This window comes from Mus pahari, chromosome 23, assembly GCF_900095145.1.
Source record: "Mus pahari chromosome 23, PAHARI_EIJ_v1.1, whole genome shotgun sequence".
NCBI classification, from domain to species: domain Eukaryota; kingdom Metazoa; phylum Chordata; class Mammalia; order Rodentia; family Muridae; genus Mus; species Mus pahari.
In genome coordinates this window covers 12673113-12693161 of record NC_034612.1, presented here as the reverse complement: position 1 = coordinate 12693161, position 20049 = coordinate 12673113, and the positions used below count along the sequence as shown (strand labels likewise).

Below are 20049 nucleotides of genomic sequence, written 5' to 3'. Positions count from 1 at the left end.
GGATCCCAAGTTCAAGGCCATTCTGGACTGCACGGTGAGATGCTGCCTAAAAAGTAAGGAACAGGGACTGAGAGCCAAGAGAAGATTCCTGTCCAGAAATGCCACCGGGGGCGGGTGTGTGTGTGTGTGTGTGTGTGTGTGTGTGTGTGTAGAAGCCATTTCCCAGGGTTCCTCACTGCAGGCTTGAGGGGCTGCGGGGAGTTCCAGCAGCCCACACATGCATGTGAGAGTGAGGGAGGTCCCGTCATCGACTCCCACCCTTACTGGCTATGCCCGTGAACAGAGAGATGCAGAATAAAAGATGACCCCAGGTGAGCGAGGTGAACAGTACCACAAATATCATCCCTCACACCCTACAGTGGGGCAGTGCCATCTTGGCATCTCCGCCTCTGAGATAGTAATCAAAGCATGACCCAGTTGTCTGTGACCGTTGGTGTAACAGAGCGCCCCCAAAACTGTCTGGTTTGCAGATAGAAATGCCCCAAATTTCTGGAGGCCAGGAACACCATTCCTGCAGGTACTAGGTCTGCTGAGGTATGCCCTCTGCTTCCAGGATGATGTCTAACACAGAGAAGGAGCACAAAGGCACAGGTGCCTCTCTTAAGCCCTTTTGATAAGGCACTTAAACCCATTCATGAAGAAGGCATGCTTGTGGCTCAGTCCCCTCCAGGAGACTCTGTCCCCTCATCTTCTCACGCCAGAGATCCAGTTTCTAAAATGTGAATTATGGGGACATACTCCCTAAAACTTCCAGTTCCATTTGATCCGTGTTTAGATGACACCTAAAAAAAAATCATTTCTATGTGTATGTATGCGTGTCTCTGTGTATGCATGTGTTATATGGTTGCCTGTGAAGGAGAAGCAGACATCAGATCCCCTGGAGATGGAGTTACAGTCAGTGGTGACACTCCTGACGTGGGTGCTGGAGACTGAACTCAGGTCCTCTGCAAGAGCAGCAGGGGCTCTTAACCACAGAGCCACCTCCAGCCATGATGTGATGTGTCCTCTTTAAAAAAAAAAAACAAAACAGCCCAGTAGTGGTGCTGCATGCTTTTAACCCCCCTGTACTTGAAGACAGAGGCAGGCAGATTTCTAGGAGTTCAAAGCCAGCCTGGTCTACAGCTTGAGTTCCAAGACAGCCAAGGCGATACAGGAAAAAATTAAATAAAAAAGCCACACAAGGGCTGGTGAGATGGCTCAGTGGGTAAGAGCACCCGACTGCTCTTCCGAAGGTCCGGAGTTCAAATCCCAGCAACCACATGGTGGCTCATAACCATCCGTAACAAGATCTGACGCCCTCTTCTGGAGTGTCTGAAGACAGCTACAGTGTACTTACATATAATAAATAAATAAATCTTTAAAAAAAAAAAAAGCCACACAAGAGTTTCCTTAACACCATTTCATAAGTCTTGCCTCTGCCACGCCCCCCCCCCAAAAAAAAACAAAACCTCTTGCCAGAAGCAACCTGAGCTCTCCTGAGCATGGTGGGCTATCCCAGAGTAGGATTTACCACAGAGGCTGTCCCAGACAAATACTGACAAGAGGAGGCTCTCCAAAGCAAGGAATCTCTTTACAGATGGCAGAGGGTGCCGAGTGCGATGCGAGTGCCCTGTGGGCCAGGGCAGGACAGAGGAGGCATGTAGGTACAGCCAGAACACCAAGGCAAACTTTGAAAGGTAAAAAGAAGACATATCCCGCTGTTGGGAAGTACAAGTTGTTCTGGTCACGGATTTACCTCAGGCAGAGAGGAAAGCAGAGGTTAGAAACTCTAGCTGCTCCTGGAAGTGACCTTCACTGCAAGACTGCATATACATAATCTTACTGTCAGGCAGATACCACATGAGGACTTCCCACCCCAGCCTTGTTTGGTGGCTCTGTTTGTATGCTGACAACTTTCATAATGGAAGGCGGATCTGGCTCAGCACAGCATAGACAAGGATCTTTTTTTTTTTTTTTTTTTTTTTTTAAAAAAAAGATTTCCTTTAATGTTTGGTCCTAGGTTATTTCAACACAGCCCTCATGAAAGGAAAAGCCAACCCTGCCTTTGTTCCAAGGACAACTTCTCTGGTCATAGGGAAGAGGAACGGTATCCCAGGCCTCCGGACGGCACCCGGGGAGCCTCCTTCCTTATAAAGTGCTTGGACAGAGCTGCTGCGCCTGCAAGGACTGGGCCTCTCTGGATTTCTGCTCTGAAACTCCTCTTACCTCAGTATGCTCACATTGTATAAGCAACAGGCGACCCAGCCAACAGCACACCAGAAATCCAGTGTGCAAATGACTCCCCACCCCCATACACACAATGAGATTAAAAGGGTTTCTTGGATGTCTTGGGGTTCGAGGCCAGCCTGAGATGTGTACAGTGAAACTGTAAAATGTAGAATTGCCAGAACTCCCTTGGGAAGTGGACGTGTGGGATTCCAGCATCCCTGGAGGTTGAGGCAGGAGGATCTTGAATCTGAAGCCCATCTGAGATGCAGAGCAGGACCCGGGCTCAAACCCCACAAAAACAATACAAGACGTGCTTGGGCAACCCTGAGTATTTGTGGAGTGGAGACGGAGTGAAACTCTGGAACCTTCTTTAGAGCGGCAGACGCAGCAGCCACGTCTCCCATATTTCTGCGTCACGGGCTGAGTGGGGTTGAAATGTAGGGTTAGGCATCACTGGTCCGTCTCCCCGGAAAGACCCTGTGAAGAGAGGTAAACGACTGACTGCCCAGCCCGTGTTGCCACCAGATCCCCAACCACCTAAGGGCAGGCGGTGGCTTGGTGCCTCTCCTGAGGGCTTGTGGGAGGATCTTAGCAACAGAGATGTCTCGAGTTGGTTCTGGAGAGCTCACAGTAAGGTACAACACCCCCGCTCTGAGGATGAATTCTGAGGATGAATGTAAGTACCATGCGGATGGGGACCCATTATCACAGTCAAGGTGTGACCCTGATTAAGTAGAAGGTAAGATTAAATAGTAGCTGGGTTTTAAAGAGGGAGTCCATCTGAAGGAAGGAAAATCCGTGCTACCACAGGTGTAACTGCTGGGGTGATCAGCCGACCAGTGCCAGCCTTTGTAGAAGGGCCTTTGATCGATCGGTGATCTCCGTGGGGACAAGGGACAAAGGCAAGGCGTTCACACTTCGTGCCCGCGCTGGGTACAGGTGCTTACCTGCTCGTAGTCTTCCACATACTTATATTTCTTGTCCCGGTAGTAGTATCTCTTCTTCATGCAGTAGAGGACGATGACGTCACACAGCACGGTCGCCTGGTGTAGCACAGGATGAACGGGGATGCTTTTAGCGGCTGCTTTCTAAGACCCCCTTCCTCTGAGAGCTAACCTACCAGGGAGGCAAGGCATCTCTGTTTCTCTGCCTCGGACCGGACTCTGACCAACGGGCTTGGTCCCAGAAGTGGGATTTCTAGGAGTCTTTCTCCTCCCCCCAAACGGCATCCAGTCTAGAGTCTAAGGTTTAGGGGAAGGGCGGCGCTTGCCCACTAAAGCTGCTTACTCGTGAGAAGGGTCCAGACAAAGAAACCACTCTAACCACTCACCACCCCTAGGAGGGCCAAGCCGGAGCCAACGTTGATCATGGTCGGGATGATGTCAAACTTCCCAGCCTGCGGAAGACAGGAGGGGAACCAAAGTGTCCTGATGGGGGTGGTGACAGAAAAACAGGACAGTCGGAGGCTCTTTCTCTCCAACCAGGGTCCAGAGGAGGGCCTACCTTCCCAAACACGATGATGTCAAAGCGGATGCCATACGCCTTGGTGAGTGTGCGCTGTTCGTTGCCAGCGAGGTCCCTGTAGTACTTGGCAAACCTGGAGGAAAAAAGGGTAGGGCCGGGGAATAAGTGCAGATTTTGGGGTCCCAGGCAGAGACTGTTAGCGCAGGATCCAGGTCCCTGGGAGCAACTGGTCAGACACCAAGCACCCCCGTCCCCCAGGTCAGCCTTCCGGGTAATGTGTGGCAATGTAGCAGGAGGGGCCAGGACCCCTCCCGGAGGAGCAGAGGGACTCCCCTGCCATCAGCATCCTCCGCCAGGATGGGAGGCCTCTTGCTCTGAATGGCCTTCCTGATACAGCTGGGACACCTGCCTCTCTCCAGGGGACCCTGCGCACTAAGAGAACTTGTCAGCCAGTGGGGATCTACAAGACTGCATTGAAGGATGCGGACTGAGCCAGCCCCAGGGTCACAGCCCTGGAGCTTGGCTCCAGGTGGGATCCACCACGCCTCAGGGCTCCACCCGCTGTTTTAGTCTCCATGGCTGGATTGAGATACACAACTGAGATAATACACCTACTCAACTCACCCTCCAGGCTATAGAATGCAAGCCAGGGAAGTCTGTAATCCCAGCAGTCCCCAGGGAAACTAAAAGGTCAATCAGTTCCTAAATACGGAAACCACTTCGTTCTCAACAGCTCTGGAAGAAACCTTGCCCCTATCCTTGTTCTGCCGGGGCCAACCTTAGTTAGCTTTCTATCAGAGTCCCAAGCCTGAAGCCTGGGATTTATCTGGTCCACAGCTTCTATGCTATTGGTCCAGCCTTGGGACCCTCAGGTGAGACTGGTGCTGGCAAGGGGCTGGGTGTCCTGGGAGATCTGTCAACTTCTCAGTTCTAGGGTTCCAAACCAAGCTTGAGGTCTCCACTGTGGTCCCTAAGGACCCCGAGACAAGAGACAGAACCATACAAATCTGACCCCCAGGGGGGAGTTGGAATAGCTGCCATAGTCTCAAGAAAGCCTTCCGACTACCCCGAACAAATTTGATACCACAAACTACCACTAGAGGGTGTCAAGGGGCAACTTTGAAAACTGACCTAGCAAATAAATGCTCGTTAACTGTACACAGGGTTTGGCTGCTTTTAAAAAAATGGCAATGGTGTTCCCAGGCCTCGCTCACACTCCCAGGTGTCCTGGATTTAATAGTGCCCCTTCTCAAGTTCATCTCCACCTATGGCCTGCAAAGGTGACCTTATTTTGCAGATGTAATTAGTTAAAGGGAGGTCATGCCAGATTAAGGTTAACCCTAAATCTAATGTTCAAGAAGAGGGACTAGGCCAGGTATGGGGGTGCATGCCTATAACCCAGCACTCAGGAGGCTAAGGCAGTCCTCTTTCTGGAGATTGAACCAGCCTGGTCTACGCAGCAAGTTCCTAGCCGACCATAAAAAGAAGAGAGAAGGTGGGTGTGGGGGTGCACACCTCTAATCCCAGCACTTGGGGTGATGGTGGGGGTTCAGGAGTTTACAGCATCAGACCACAGAGTTTGCAGCAACACAATCCTACAGCCTTCTGGTTTCAGAACTATCAAAGAATAAAATTCTGTTGTTTCGAGCTGTTCGGTGTTCTCTGTTACTGGAGCCCAGGGAAACAGATAGGGCAGCATCTTCAGCCCCTTATATTTTAGTGAGACAGGTTCTCAAGATGCGGCCTGGGCTTGACCCACGAGTGCGCATCCTCCCAACGCGTGAGCGCTACCTGAAATTGTAGCCAGGAGACACGTTGTGCTCCACGTCCCGGGTGTCGAGGCGCCGGAAGGAATACCTGGGCAGGCAGTGGGAGGCAGCTCTGTCAAGGTTGCAGTCCCACTTGATCTGGATACCCATGATGCCTCCCTGTCGGGAAGGCAGGGGAGGCTTTAGGAACTCAGGCTCACGCCGGGGTCCCGGGAAGATTTGAGGAAAACCATGCTGGCGCCTACCTCCACTGCCATATCCTGGAAGCTGTGGCCAGCATCCGCCACGATTTGGCCAAGCCGGAATATGGGGCAGAAGGGATCCGTCTGCGCATTATAAATGCACGACTTGAGGTAGGAGGTGGTGATGTTGGGAAGGATGTTTCTCCTGAAGTCGGGGAGGAAGCAGAGAGTGAACAAGGGCAACCTCAGGGAGAGCCAGAGGTTCTTTTTAAGAGGCGTGTGAATGCCTATGCCCGGCCCTCACGTACTTGCTGAAATTGAACTTGGGGTACCAGATGTTGTTCTTTACCAAGAGGGTGAAGTTTTCTGCAGCCTTTAAAAAAGCTGGCCTGGAAAAGGAATCGTAGTGGTTATTACACACATGCGCACTGCGGTACAACCTTTCCGGCAGTTTACAGCGCCACTCACGCAAGGAGAATGGGAACATCTGGCATTTTCTATCCTCTTTTGTGTCACACTAGGTCACCAGGCCTTCCGGATCCTTCCTCTGAAGAGGCAGAACTTCCCACCCAAAGCATTTGATGAAAGGGATGCTGGCTGTGGCCACCATGATTGCTTTAAGGCGTTCATGGGTTATGGATGCTCCCTAGATCTGGTTTTTCTAAGTTAAAACACAGAGGAGTTCACCAGCAGGGACATTCTGACCTTGCTGTAAAGGAAACTGTTCTGCCAGTGAACTCTAAAAGGTGACACATCAGCCCGCGGCTGACAATACAAGGTGAGTCTGTCCCCAAGGGGACTCGTTTCTTGGGAGAATTTTTTTTTTTCCTGTAAGAATTCATAAATGTAGGTCTGGGGAGCTGGAGAGATGGCTCAGTGGTTAGAGCACCGACTGCTCTTCCGAAGGTTCTGAGTTCAAATCCCAGCAACCACATGGTAGCTCACAACCATGTGTAATGAGATCTGATGCCCACTTCTGGTGTGTCTGAAGACAGCTACAGTGTACCTATGTATAATAATAAATAAATGTTTAAAAAAAATGTAGGTCTGACCCCTCTTTGGAGGAGGCCTCTTCTGAGGCAGACAAGACTTTTGAAGTTATAAAAAGATTCAGTAGCTGGGTGGAGGTGGCGCACGCCTTTAATCCGAGCGCTTGGGAGGCAGAGGCAGGTGGATTTCTGAGTTCGAGGCCAGCCTGGTCTACAGAGTGACTTCCAGGACAGCCAGGGCTACACAGAGAAACCCTGTCTCAGAAAAAAAAGGGGGGGTTATAAATAGATTCAGTAATCTCAGCCCCGCATCAGCAGCAAAGCCACTGAGGGCCACTTGATGACTTGATGAGGGGAGCTGAGCCAGAGACACTTCTGATGCTAAGTGAGGTGAGTGAGGGCCTGGAGCTGGTTCCATTCCTTACCAAGAGGGAAGGGTCACAACAGGGCTTTTCCACGAATGCCATTTTCTGTATCATACCTCCTAATACCAGCGCACCCCATAGGCAGCACTTTGCTTTAAAATTTTTTTCCTTTTCAAAAAATGAAGTGAAATTCAACTAAAAAAAAGATTAGCCATTTTAAAATGAGTCCCTTTAGTGAGATATTATGGCCCATGTTTGCTATCCCAGTTCTGGGAAGACTGAGCCAGGACGGACGGTCACTGGTTCCAAGAAAGTTCTTAGGTGAGCTTGATTCTTTTACAAGGCAAAGTAATATTCCATTGTATGGGCATACCACAATTTGTATGCATTAAAATTGAGTTGCTCTCACTTAACTCCCCAAAAAAGTGATATTAAAACTTGTAGTTAATATTATTGTCTGTGTAGGGTCTGTGGCCTGGAGCTTAGTCTTAGTAAGAAACACCGATCAGGAGGTGATAACCAAGATACCCCAAGTCAGGGTTTCCTCTTCGATTTAAAGGAAGGGACAGAAAAAAAAATGGAGATCTCTCTTTTGAGTGCTATGTGGACATGCAGGCTTTATGTCTGTGTGCATATCTGGAGGTGTCTTCCCCATGAACACAGGCCACCTGTGAGACAAGGCCTGTTATTGGCCTGGGGCTCACCAACCAGACTAGGCCACCTGGTCAGTGAACCCAAAGGATCCTGGCGTCCACCTCCACAGCTCTGCGATTTAGCCACACTGTGATTTCCTCTGGTTCTGGTGTTTCGAGTTTTCCGGACAGGGTTTCTCTGTGTATCCCTGGCTGCCCCGGAACTCAACTCTGTAGACCAGACTGGCCCCGAACTCATAGAGACGCCACCTGCCCTTGATTCCTGAGTGCTGGGGTTAAAGATGTGTGCACCCCCCTCAGCCCAGCATGAATTATTTCCTCAGACAGAGTCCATATATCCCAGACTGGTCTTAGACTTACCACCCTTCTGCCTAAGCTTCCTGGGTACTGAATCACAGGTACACACCAGCATGACTGTTCTACACCACACTTCTGCAAGATTTCTGGAGACCCCATTTATACACACACACACACACAAAAATTCATCGTGTGCACATGCATAGAGGGTCAGATGACCATGTGCACCCTGGTTCTCTCCTTCAACCATGAGGGTGCCAGCGCTAGAACTCGGCTCAGCTGCAAGGGCCCTTTTCTGCTGAGCCATCTTACAGGTTGTGTGTGTGTGTGTGTGTGTAAAACAGTAGCAGAAAAGCAAAACATGCATCTATGACTTTGAGAGGGAGCTGGGATAGAGTTATGGGTGGATGGGTGAAGGGAGGGAAATGGTATAATTATATTTTCATTTGAAAAGCTTTTTTTCTTTCTTTTTTTTTTTTTTTTGGTTTTTTCGAGAGAGAAACACAGAGAAACCTCTGTCTAGCCCTGGCTGTCCTGGAACTCACTCTGTAGACCAGGCTGGCCTCGAACTCAGAAATCTGCCTGCCTCTGCCTCCCAAGTGCTGGGATTAAAGGCGTGCGCCACCACTGCCCGGCTAAGAAAATTTAAATGTAGAAAGAAACTGACATTTAGTGTGTACTACCCCAACATGTAATATGACTTGGATATATGATGTGGCCAACATCAAATATGAATCAGGTCTTATGCCGTTTGCCTTGGTCATAGTTTTCAGAACCTACACCATGTCATGTCAGTAGTACAAGTTACTTTAGACCCAGTACTTCACAAGTGGCCAGCGGCCCCGGTGCTGGAGACTACAGATCTCAAAGATGCTTCCCAGGACCCAAACCCCAGGCTCCCTCTCCTCTTGGTACTTCCCCTGTGCCTGAGTCACCAGGTTTCCCCCAGTGGCAGTTCATCCAGGCCGAGCGCCATAGCTTCCTGCTCCTCGGGTCTCTCGTAGGACCGACCACCACAGAAACACAGGCTCCGTGCAGGTCTCTAGGTGCAGCCTCTGCCTCCACCTATGCTCAGCCCAGATGTGACCAGGAAGGCGGTGTCCAGGGCCCCTTGAACCGTCTGTCATTTATGACCTTGCTTTGGCAATTTCCACACCTCTTTTCCTTGGCAACAGAATGCCCAGTTTCCTTTGGAAGCTAGGCCCTCCCTCCCTTGCCTTAGCCTGTACTTTTTGGGCAGTACTGATGGCAGACCTAGTGCCAGAGGCAGATATGGGACCCAAGTCCAAGCTGAGAAGCCATGCTTATGGGTTGAGGAGTGTCACGGGTGACACAGTGATGGACAGGTCCAGACTGCACATCCAGGATGGGAGACATAAGCTCAGGGATGCAGAGGAGGCTACTCTGAGGAAGGCAGAGGCAAGAGGAACCTGGTACCCTGTGATCCCCAAACCTAGCCTGGCTCAGTCTTTTCTGTGCTGATAGTGTGTGTGTGTGTGTATCTTGGGGTTGGGCGTTATGTGGGCATGGTGCTTGAGACACTCAAAGCCAGGTTATGATAGCTTATGCCAGTGTTCCCCAACACTTGGAAAGCTGAGGCAGGAGATGGACAGAAGCAGCTGATCCCTGTGGGGTGAACTAGGGAAAGGCTGAAAGAAGCTGAGGAGAAGGGCGACCCTGTAGGAGGACCAGCAGTCTCAATAAATCTGGACCCCTGAGATCTCAAACACTGGTCCACCAAGTAGGCCAGCTTACATCAGCTGATATGAGGCCCCCAGCACACATATAGCAGAGGACTGCCGGGTCTGTGTTCATTCAGAGATGATGCACCTAACCCTCAAGAGGCTGGAGGCCCCAGGGAGTTTAGAGGTCAGGTGGGGTGGGGGGTGGGGACATCCACATGGAGACAGGGGGGCTAAGGAGGAGGTATGGGATGTGGAACAGTCAGAGGATGGATGGGGCGGGTGGATAAAATATAGAGTGTAAAAAAAATAAATTAAAAAAAAAAAGAGTTCGGGGCTTGGCTACAGACGTGACTCAGTGGGTAAATAACTTGCTGCGATGCCAAAGGATTTGAATTTCATGCCTGGTCCAAAATGGTAGACGGAGGGAGCTGACCAGTTATTTTCCAAACTTCATAATTATATACACATAAATGTAACTAAGAAATTATCCCCAAAAAAAAAAAAAATCAAAGCCATCCCAGGGTACATAATGAGGATCTTTCAAACAGATACAAGACCAGCGGGATGGTGGTCACACACATCTTTAATCCTAGCACTCGGGAGGCACAGGCAGGCATAGCTCTGAATTTGAAGCCAGCCAGGTCTACAGAGTAAGTTCAAGGATAACCAGGGCTACGCAGAGAAACCCTGTCTGGGGAAAAACAAAAACAAAAAAACAAGACCGAAACCCAGGAACTGTTTTCTGTTGGCCCTCTGTAACTGACTGTGCTCCAGCACACATAAGTCACCTGTGGCCTTAGCACAAGTGACAAACCCTTGTGGTCTCCTCTCTCTGTGGGTGACAACCACTCTCTCATTGAAGAATGGCCCGGTTCATGGCCTGACTCATGGGACAAGAGTGTACACATACAAAAAAAAAAAAAAAATCCAGCACAGGGGCTCACCTCACCCTGTCACCTCCCTCCAGGCTGAGAACCAAGGCCAGGGGAGCCTGGGATAGGACTCACGTTGGCACACCAGCGTCATTCTCCACTGGGCACCATGCGGCTACCTCACAGGTCTTCACAGAGGCGTTGAATGGAACACACCTTCCAGTCCCAATTCCTGTGAAGAGAGGACAGGGCCGGGGAGCACAGGGGTCTGTCGCTAATCTTTTTACCCTTGTGTAGTAGTACAGTATGAGACCCCCAGGGATCCTGGGCAGCCAGCTTCAGTAAGTTACAAGATTTAGATGGTGCCTGGAATAAGGAGGCTGTCTCAGGGCTGGCCACACATCTGCCGAAGTGACACCAAGTCACAGAGAGGGGAACCATCTGGGCTGTCTGCCACAACCCAGGTGAAGGCTAAGTAGGCCCCTGGATCTGCTCTTATCCCAGGTTCCCCTAGGTGCACATAGCAGGGGGAGGAGGGTCTTCTCTGCTGATGAGCTAGAACCCTGTGTTCATCTAAGCTAAGCCTATGCTCTACCACTGAGCTGTATCTCAGGTGGGGGTGGCAGATGGAGGTGGGGTTGGGGACGGAGGTAGGGATGGGGTGGATTCTTATTTCTGCAATTTCTCTATTGCAGATGTGCCACAGGAAATGTGTTGTCATCAGAAGCCACTGTCCCCTGGTCCAGCATCTGCTGAGACGTCCCAGCTGCTCCAACTATTCATTCCTACCACTGCTGTGGGTGTTCGAGGAGCCAAGAGTGCAGTTGGCGTCTGAGTCACAAATGCTGGTCTTATCAGGAATCTGGAAAAGGGATGAATGCAGACAGGTTCCCATGTGCTCTGTACACGGTACCCACGTTGCCAGGAGTAGATGTGGGTGTGAGGCCTGAGGGAGCTTTCCCCAAGAGCCACCTACCTCTGGACAGGTACCCTGCGTCTGGTTCACGGTGACGATCATGTTGGTCATGATGAAGAGGGAGTTTTCCTCCTGTGGAGAGAACCCTATTGAGTCACTCTAAGGAGAGGTGAGTAGGGACTATAAAGAAAGTCAGATGGGGCTGGAGAGAGGGCTCAGTGGTTAAGAGCACTGGCTGCTCTTCCAGAGGAGCAGAGTTCGATTCCAGGCATCTAGATGGCAGCCCGCAAGTGTCAGTAACTCTAGTTCCAAAGGACCGGACACCTTTTTCCAGCCTCCACAGGCACTGGGCATGAAAGAGGTGTGCAGACATAAATGCAAGACAAAACACCTTTACACATAAAATCAAATAAAATATACCTAAAGAGAGAGAGAGAGAGAGAGAGAGAGAACATTTTGAGTATTTAAAAACAGAAGACTAGAAGTCAAGAGGACATTAAAAAAGGAGAGAGAGAGAGAGAGCAAGTCCCTTTTATGTATGGAGGAGGGGTGGCTGAGACAGCGTCTCATGTAACTCAGGGGTGGCCTCACAGTGTATACAACCCAAGCTGCCCTTGGTCTCCTGATCCTCTTGTCTCCACCGTCCAAGGGCTGGGATTATAGGTGTGCACCATTAAATCCATCCAGAAATGTCCTTAAGAATATAGGTGAAGGGGTTGGAGAAATGGCTTAGAGGTCAGGAACACAGGCAGCTCTTGCAAAGGATCCAAGTTCAGTTCCCAGCACCTACGGCAGGTGGCTCACAAGCATCTGCAACTTCAGTTCCAGGGGATCTGATGCCCTCTTCTGACCTATCTATGCAAAACTCTCAAACTTCTAAAATTATTATTATTGTTGTTGTGAACACAATTTAAAAAACTGATCTGTGGTCCCTTGTTCATCCTCCATGAGGGTTTATAACCTCTGATAATGCAAGATAGCTGCCCAAAAATGTTACTAACCACCATGTGGGTGCTGGGAATTGAACTTAGGACCTCCGGAAGAGCAGTCAGTGCTCTTAACCGCTGAGCCATCTCTCCAGCCCGCTCCAACTCATTTTTAAGAACTTTTTTCTTTTGAGATAGGGCTTCACGGTGTTGCTCTGAATGGCTTGGGACCCACTAACTCACTGTGTAGACCAGTCTGGCCTTGAAATGTATGGAGATCTGCTTGCCCTGGCCTTTTTGAGTGCTGAGATTAAAGGCATGCATCACCATGCCTGGCAAACCATTTTCTTTTCCTGTCTTACTAGCTCTGCCTTTTGCCTTTTCTCTGGATACTCCCCCTCCAGTATCAAACCCTTCTCCCAAGAAGGCAGGGAAACCAACACACTTGAAGACACTAGCTGAAGTCTTTGCATGGGTGCATGTTCTCTCTCTCTCTCTCTCTCTCTCATTTCAAGCCAAGTGCTCACAGCTCAATCCAACACACCAAGCCAGCAACACATCAGCTGTGTGGAAGGAGACTCGAGGCCAGGGTTGGGCCAAGCGGCACATAGCTGAGTGAGTGTTTAACACAGCTTTTGGGCTGGAGATTTGGCTCAGCAGGAGAGCGCTTGCCCAGCATGTGCGAGCGAGCATCGAGCTCTTGAAAAAGAGACCAAAACGTTACCGTGCATCTGTGTGGACTGACAGTGTATAGGTGAGGATGGCTCACGCAGCAATTTAATTCTCTGTTCCTGTTGGACTCAGCTGACCATTTCCTTCTCGTTTGGGTGTGTGATCTTTAACTTCGGGATTGTTTTGTTTTGTTTGTTTTATACCTTCTGACAAGCTTTACCTTGTGGGCGTAAGATAGGAAAGCAAAGCCATAAGGCAGAAGATAGTATTTCTTGTCTTACTTCCCAGGACTAAAGACCTTTGCTTCCTTACTCTCGGGAGCCCAGAGACATGAAGGTGTGGAAGAGACAGATGTTGGCTTGGAGCCAGCCACACCACAGCGCTGGAAAGCTCTCAAGAGTTCTGTGGGAGAAATGTCATCCCAGAGAGATCTGGCTGTATTGCCTTCTTGGGTTAAAACAACCAGGGCCCGGAGGTGTCAAACTCTGGCCATTCACTGTATTTTGACCAAACCGGCAAGGTGTTTCCTGTGTACAGATGTACACAGCAAGACAAACCTGAGCTGGAACCACATAGTCGGCCACGTCCCAGATCCGGAATCCAAGTTGAGAAGTGTTGGTCACCGCCACACCTTTGGCTTTGGTTGTCACCGAGCTGACCACAGAGTCCGTTTCCTGGTAGCCCTTTTCCCACACGAACACCCACCTGAGAAAGACAGTAAGTAGGTCACAGGAATAGTAAAGTCGACCTGACACTGGGGAGTATCTGAGAGCCACAGGGCTAAAGTGTGGCATTAACTGTGTGACTGGTAAAAGCTGTCAAACTTTTGAACGCTGTGGACAGCTAACACAGAGATGCACAGTGAGCGCTACCTTTATTAATGGATGTCTAAACAGCCTCTAAACACTATGATCTATGGCAATCACCAATAGTAGGTTATTAGGACAAGAGTAGGTCATTTAACCCTGACCATTTTATAAGGCAGGTAGCATTATTGTTACTTACAATTTACAGAGATAGGAACAGAGACAAAGAATGGTCAAGCCAAACCTTCCTAAGGTCATACATCTAGCTAGCACATGGCAGAATAGGGATTTGAACCCAAGCCAGAAAAAAATCTCTGGAGCTGCTATTGTCTCTAGATAGGAGAATCTTATCTTTTAGGCAACTTTGGTTGTTTAAGACAAGCTTTTGCTACGTAGCGCTGGCAGGTCTGGTACAGGCTATGAAGCTCAGGCTAGGCTCAAATGCCCAGGTCGGAATACTCCCTCCTCAGACTCCCAAGTGCTGGGACTATAGCAGTGAGCCACTCTACCCAGCTGTTGGTTGGTCTGTGTGATGGAGTGTGGGTATTTGTGTGTAGGTGTGGGCTCACATGTCAAAAGTCAGAGGACAACTTTTAGAAGTTGATATTCTCCCTTGCAGATTCAGGGGACCAGACTCTAGTTGTTAAACTTGCATAGCAATCACTTTTTTTTTTTTTTTTTTGAGAAATGGTTTCTCTGTGTAACCCTGGCTATCCTGGAACTCATTCTATAGACCAGGTTGGCCTCGAACTCACAGAGATTTGCCTGCCTCTGCCTCCCAACTGTTGGGACTAAAGGCGTGTGTGCTACTGCACTTCTACATCAGGCTAGCAAGTACTTTTTCAGACATAGTCTTGCTATGTAGACCATGATGCTATTCACTATAGCCCAGGCTGGCCTTGAACTTAAGATGACCCCCTGCCTCAGTCTCCCAATCATGCACCAGTTTCTGCTCTGGGAATTTGTGTTTGTGATTGTGTATATAGACCAGAGAGCAGCCTCTTGGCAGTCTTATCACGTTGCTCTGGATGGCCTGGAATTTCCTATGTAGATCAGTCTGGTCTTGAACTCCCTGAAATCCACTTGCTTCTGCCTCCTGAGTGCCAGGATTAAGGGCACGTGCCACCCCCACGGCTGGCTTCCCCCTTGTTTTTCTGAGACAGGATCTCACTGGGGCTGGATGATAAGACTAGCCATCAAATCCCAAGGACCTGTGTCTGCCTCCCCAGGGCTGGGTTTACAGGCATGTGACTCAGCACCTTGTTGGGGGGGGTGTCAAACGCTGGTGGTCCTCCAGCTGGTGCTTTGAGGACTTCACTGAACTCTCCTCACCCCTTCGGGAAACTTTTACAGTCCTGTCTTCCCTTTTCCTAGGAATTCTATTCAGGTCATCTTCTGCTCCTTGCCTCTGAAATAAGGGCATGGCTGCTGGACTGATTAACTACAAACCTGAAGGCGCCTGTCTGTGTGCTGGGGTCACTGGGTCACTTAACTGCTCTGCGCCTCAGCTTGTCCTGCCTTTACACTGAGGATAACAGAACTTCACAGGATTGCAGTGAGATAAGTTAATAAGGCAAGAGTAAAATATCTTCCTTAATCAGTGCAGAGCAATCTGAACACTGCCAAGAGCTGATGTCACATTCTACAGACCACCAATCTATGCTGTTTCAGATACACCCTCGAAAGACTTCAGAAATAGGTATTTTGGTTACCTTTTCTATTTCTTTTCTTTCTTTCTTTTCTTTTTTTAAAGATTTACTTGTTTATTTTATAATGTATATGAGTACACTGTAGTTGTCTTCAGACGCACCAGAAGAAGGCTTCAGATCACATTGCAGATGGTTGTGAGCCACCATGTGGTTGCTGGGAATTAAACTGAAGACCTCTGGAAGAGTAGCCGGTGCTCTTAACTGCTGAGCCATCTCTCCAGCCCGCTTCTTTCTTTCTTTCTTTCTTTCTTTCTTTCTTTCTTTCTTTCTTTCTTTCTTTCTTTCTTTCTTTCGATAGGGTTTCCCTTTGTAGCCCTGGCTGTCCTGGAACCTACTCTGTAGACCAGGCTGGCCTTGAACTCAGAGATCCACCCGCCTCTGCCTACTCTGTGCTGGGATGAAAGGTGTGCGCCACCACTGCCTGGCTCTTGGGTTCCTTCCTCCTGGGTGTCTTTGACATAAGCCACCCTCAATCCTCTGCCCATCCCAACGAAGGCTTCTCTCCCACCGAGCCCTCTTCTGCGGGGCGCTAATGCTTCCCTGTAGTCTGCTCTGATGGAGAGGTGAGGGCAGAAAGACTGTGGTGGATTTTATGAGCCAGTACACAGAGTTGCTGAATCCAGGAATGAGAGATGACACCATCACCACGAGCTTCCTTATTTCCTCATCACATGAGTTAAGATCACTGGGAATTCTGCGGAAAGACTTACCTCAAGCACAAAGAGATTACACTTACACCAAGACTAATGAAATCAGGGAGTTAACAAAGTGTGCTTACAAAGAAAGCCCAGCACTCGGCTGGGCGGCGCTTGGGAGGCAGAGGCAGGGAGATTTCTGAGTTTGAGACCAGCCTAAGTTACATAAGTTACTGGCCAGATAATCACAGATCTTGTCTTAAAATAAATAAATAAATACATAAAATAAAAAAGGAACAGGAAAAACTAATGGCATATTTATATGTGGTCCAATTAGAAATTTTATAAATATAGAAATTTTGGGGGGGTGGGGGGACGGGATGGGACAGGATTTCTCTGTGTAGCCCCGACTGTCCCAAAATCATTCTGTAGAATAAATAGGCTGGCCTCGAACTCAGAAATCCACCTTCCCCTGTCTTCCCAAGTGCTGGGATTAAAGACTTGCGCCACCACCACCCTGAGACATCATCAATTTCTAAAGTGTCAGACTGGAACTGGACTTGTGTGTACACCTGTAATCCCTGCACTTGGAAGGTGGAGACAGGATTGGGAATCCAGTCATCCTCGGTTACAGAGTGAGTAGGACAGCCTGGGCTACATGAACCTGTCCAATCCAAGCCCCACAACCTCCTCGCTGGTGAGGGGGTTTCAGTGGGTAAAGGCGACCACCGCACTTGTCTAAGGACCCGAGTTCCATCCCCGGAACCCATAATGGAAGGAGAGAACTGGCTTGTAAAAAAAAAGCGTCCTCTGGCCTCCTCATGTGCGGCAGCACGTTCCCGCACTCACACACGGATACATAACCAAAAAATTAAATCATCATTTAAACAAACAATAGCACAAAGCCTGTCTGGTATGCCAAAGGCCTTTGGTACCTCAGGGGGAAAGTACTAATAGGATATTTTACTTTTTTGGTGTACTATATCGAAAAAAATCTTCAAAGCCTAATGTGGTTTTTTTTTTGTTTTGTTTTGATTTTTTTTTTTTTTTGTTTTTAGCTTGAGTGCATTTTAATTGCGACAGCTTGAGCATTCAGTGGCTGCACGTGGCCCTCTTCCAATGACAACAGCCACAGAATCTTATGGGTGAACAGGTTATCCCAGGAAAGCGAAAGTCAAGAGCTCAAAGCTACCCGTGAGCGCCTGATTCCAGATACTTCCAATCCGAGTTATTTAGTCAGCTAGCAGCACATCTCAGTACTGGAGAGCTCATCCCGAACACTGGAACTACTCATTCCAGATTAATATAATCCACACTTAGATCCTGGCCATCACCCGAGAGACGTAACCAAATCCACAGTTAGATACTGGCCTGGGGTTTTTTAGGTACCGGTGACTTGAATGAATCCAAGGCCTCATGCTAAAGACACACTTTATCTACATAAGGACGTTTTTTGGAGACAGGGGCTCATATGTAGCCCAGGCTAGCTTTAAACTAACATCCTCCTGCCTCAGCCTCAGCCCCATGAATACTGGGAGATTGCAGACATAGCGAGTCCCATCTAGTGTCTACCGCTTCCATATGGTGGAACCTGCAACCTTGTGAGGGAAACCTGTACTCTTCTAAAAGCCCTTAGACGGTCTGAACAGATTCCAGACCTCACACCAAAGCAGGAGACCTGCTGGTTTATTATTTATTTGAGACACTATAATAATTCTGGTTGTCCTGAAACTATGTAGACCAGGCTGGCTTTGAACTCACAGATATCTGCCTGCCTGTCCCTCATCAGTGCTAGGATTAAAGGCTGTGTCTTAACCACTGGGCCACCTCTCCAGCCACCTGCGGCCCTATTTCATATACCTAAGGCCACACACGCAAAGCTTTCTCAGGTGAGGGTGGTCAGGCACGAGGTTTTACAGCTCTGGGTCAGCTTGTGAACTGGCAGTCTGTGACTGGCTATCTGCGTTTTCTGTGGACTCCTACGTGATTCCAATGTGTTGTTTGGGGATCCATGCTTTAGGCCCTTTAATAAGAAAACAGATCCACTTGTCACGCTAGCAGCTGTTGACACTTGAATACCTTGAAATTGGGCCCAGGAGGCAAGGTAACGTTCACCATCTCTCCTGGGGTGTATTACATCCTTACAGGTGCATCCAATTAAAATTAAACGTTTAATAATGCCTAGTGATGGGAGGGTATATATAAACAGTAAATAGGGGAGCAGGGTTTAGAGTCAAATTCAGGCGGGCACTCATATTCCCAGACAATCCAACAAAACAAAGGAAGTGACCTTGGGACACTTTTGGGAAGTGTGACATCTCAAGGGTACTGGGTTATCAGAAGCTTCTTAAGGGAACAGAAACCACAGACCCAGAAAGTACCGAATGAAAACCGCAAGCCTTGGTTTCTGTCCGAGTTTGAAAAGGAACTCAGAGGTGCACAGAGTGAAGCCCTCCCTGCCCTGCCCCTCCACCAAGCCAAGACGCATCATGGTGCAAGTCGGGAGGTAAGGATGCGAGAAAGATGGGGTGACAGTCTAGCTAAGACGAGGCTTTGCTCCCAGAACGTCCAGTTGTCCCCAGTGTCCCGTTCAAGCCGGTTCCAGGTGGCTGGGCTAAGAGCCCGGCGAGGTCGTGTCGCCGCCCTTTGAACTCGGGGAGGAGGGGCTTGGCCCGCTCAGCCGGTGCCCCAGACCCAGAGGGCGAGCAAGGGGGGCGCTGCCAGGTCCTGGCGATCTGGGTGGCCCCCAGCCGCGGCCCCTCCCCAGGCCCGCTCACCCGATGACGTAAGCCAGGATGAGCAGCTGCACCACGCGGTTCATGAGCCCCACTTTACGGCTGCGGATGAGCACGATGCGCGGCGTGTCGTACTCGAACAGGAAAGCCCGGAGCACGGAGCAGCAGCCTGCCATGGCTCCGCCGCCCGCTGCTCCGCGTCGTGGCCACCGCGGGTCGCCTCGCCGCCGCTGCCACCACCGGGGCCCGGCCGCAGCCCCGCCCAGCAGCTCGGCCCGGAAATAGGCGGCGCGCGACCCGAGGAGCGCGTCTCCTCCCCCTCGGGCACCCCAGGGTGACGCCCCGACCCGTGACCCCCTCCAGGGGCGATCTGAAAAGCAAGAGTGGCTTAGCCCTAAGGGACGAATTACCTCTGGGGCAGGGAGCAAGGTCCGCTCCCGGAGGGACGATAATGACGCCCTCAGGCCTAGGATTGAGAGGCAGATAGATGGGTTCTTTCCTTTTGCAAAAGACAGCTCAGCGGTTCAGACACAGGATAATGAGCTGCGCCCCAGGGCAACTTGGATAGAGTTACATTCCTAGAGGACCCGAGTGCTGAAGAGTCAGTCCCTGTGACTGAGGGAGGCCCCGCTGTGCTGCTTCCTGAACCTATAGGGTGGGTGGTGTTTTAGGATGTCTGCAGAAGTCAGCCACAAATGCCACCATATACCCCTCCTAGACCTGAAGTCGGTCCACGTCCCTGCCCCAAGTCAGATAACTGTTGTAGTTGCACCTGAGAGGAAGCAAAAGCTAAAACCGGGTAGGGGGTCCCTGTAGCTACCTTGCTATTGAGAATAGTTTCCCACAAGCTTAGGGAAAATTGGAAAAATTCAAGCCAGTGGGGAGACACCACTGTTAGATGTCACATATATCCATTCCCTTCAGCGGTAATTTTTATAGGTGTTTTATATTTAGTGTAGCAGATACATCCAAGAAATGTTAATAGGTACCTCTCAAGAAGTGTGCCGTCCTTACACGGGGGAATTAGTTATTCCAACTGGCTTCACCTCCTGTGTACCATCTCCCAGTGCTATGATTTGCCCTGATGTTATTTGTGGTCTCTCTCAGCATCCAGTCGCCTCTCAATGTTCTATCTCCCGTGTGGGGAAGAAGCCTTCAACACATGA

At 49.7% G+C, this 20049-nt stretch overlaps 1 protein-coding gene across 1 annotated transcript; it reads right to left on the bottom strand.

Annotated features, from left to right (window-relative positions):
* Positions 1–1967: 1967 nt before the first annotated feature.
* On the bottom strand, positions 1968–19136 carry P2rx4 (purinergic receptor P2X 4). Its single transcript, XM_021186685.1, has 12 exons — positions 18926–19136; positions 13556–13703; positions 11461–11532; positions 11274–11346; positions 10620–10716; positions 5932–6012; positions 5687–5828; positions 5464–5600; positions 3712–3805; positions 3539–3604; positions 3156–3251; positions 1968–2685 (listed from the first exon to the last, which is right to left on the bottom strand). Exons 1-12 carry the CDS (start codon positions 19057–19059, stop codon positions 2659–2661), a joined length of 1167 nt encoding a protein of 388 aa, XP_021042344.1. The 5' UTR covers positions 19060–19136; the 3' UTR covers positions 1968–2658.
* Positions 19137–20049: the final 913 nt, after the last annotated feature.

Coding starts and splice junctions, on each gene's coding strand:
- P2rx4 (XM_021186685.1), bottom strand. CDS start 19,059: ATGGCAGGCTGCTGCTCCGTGCTCCGGGCTTTCCTGTTCGAGTACGAC. Junction 11,533..13,555: donor ACTATGTGGTTCCAGCTCAG/GTTTGTCTTGCT, acceptor TTCTCTCCACAG/GAGGAAAACTCCCTCTTCAT. Junction 11,347..11,460: donor CGCAGGGTACCTGTCCAGAG/GTAGGTGGCTCT, acceptor TCCCTTTTCCAG/ATTCCTGATAAGACCAGCAT.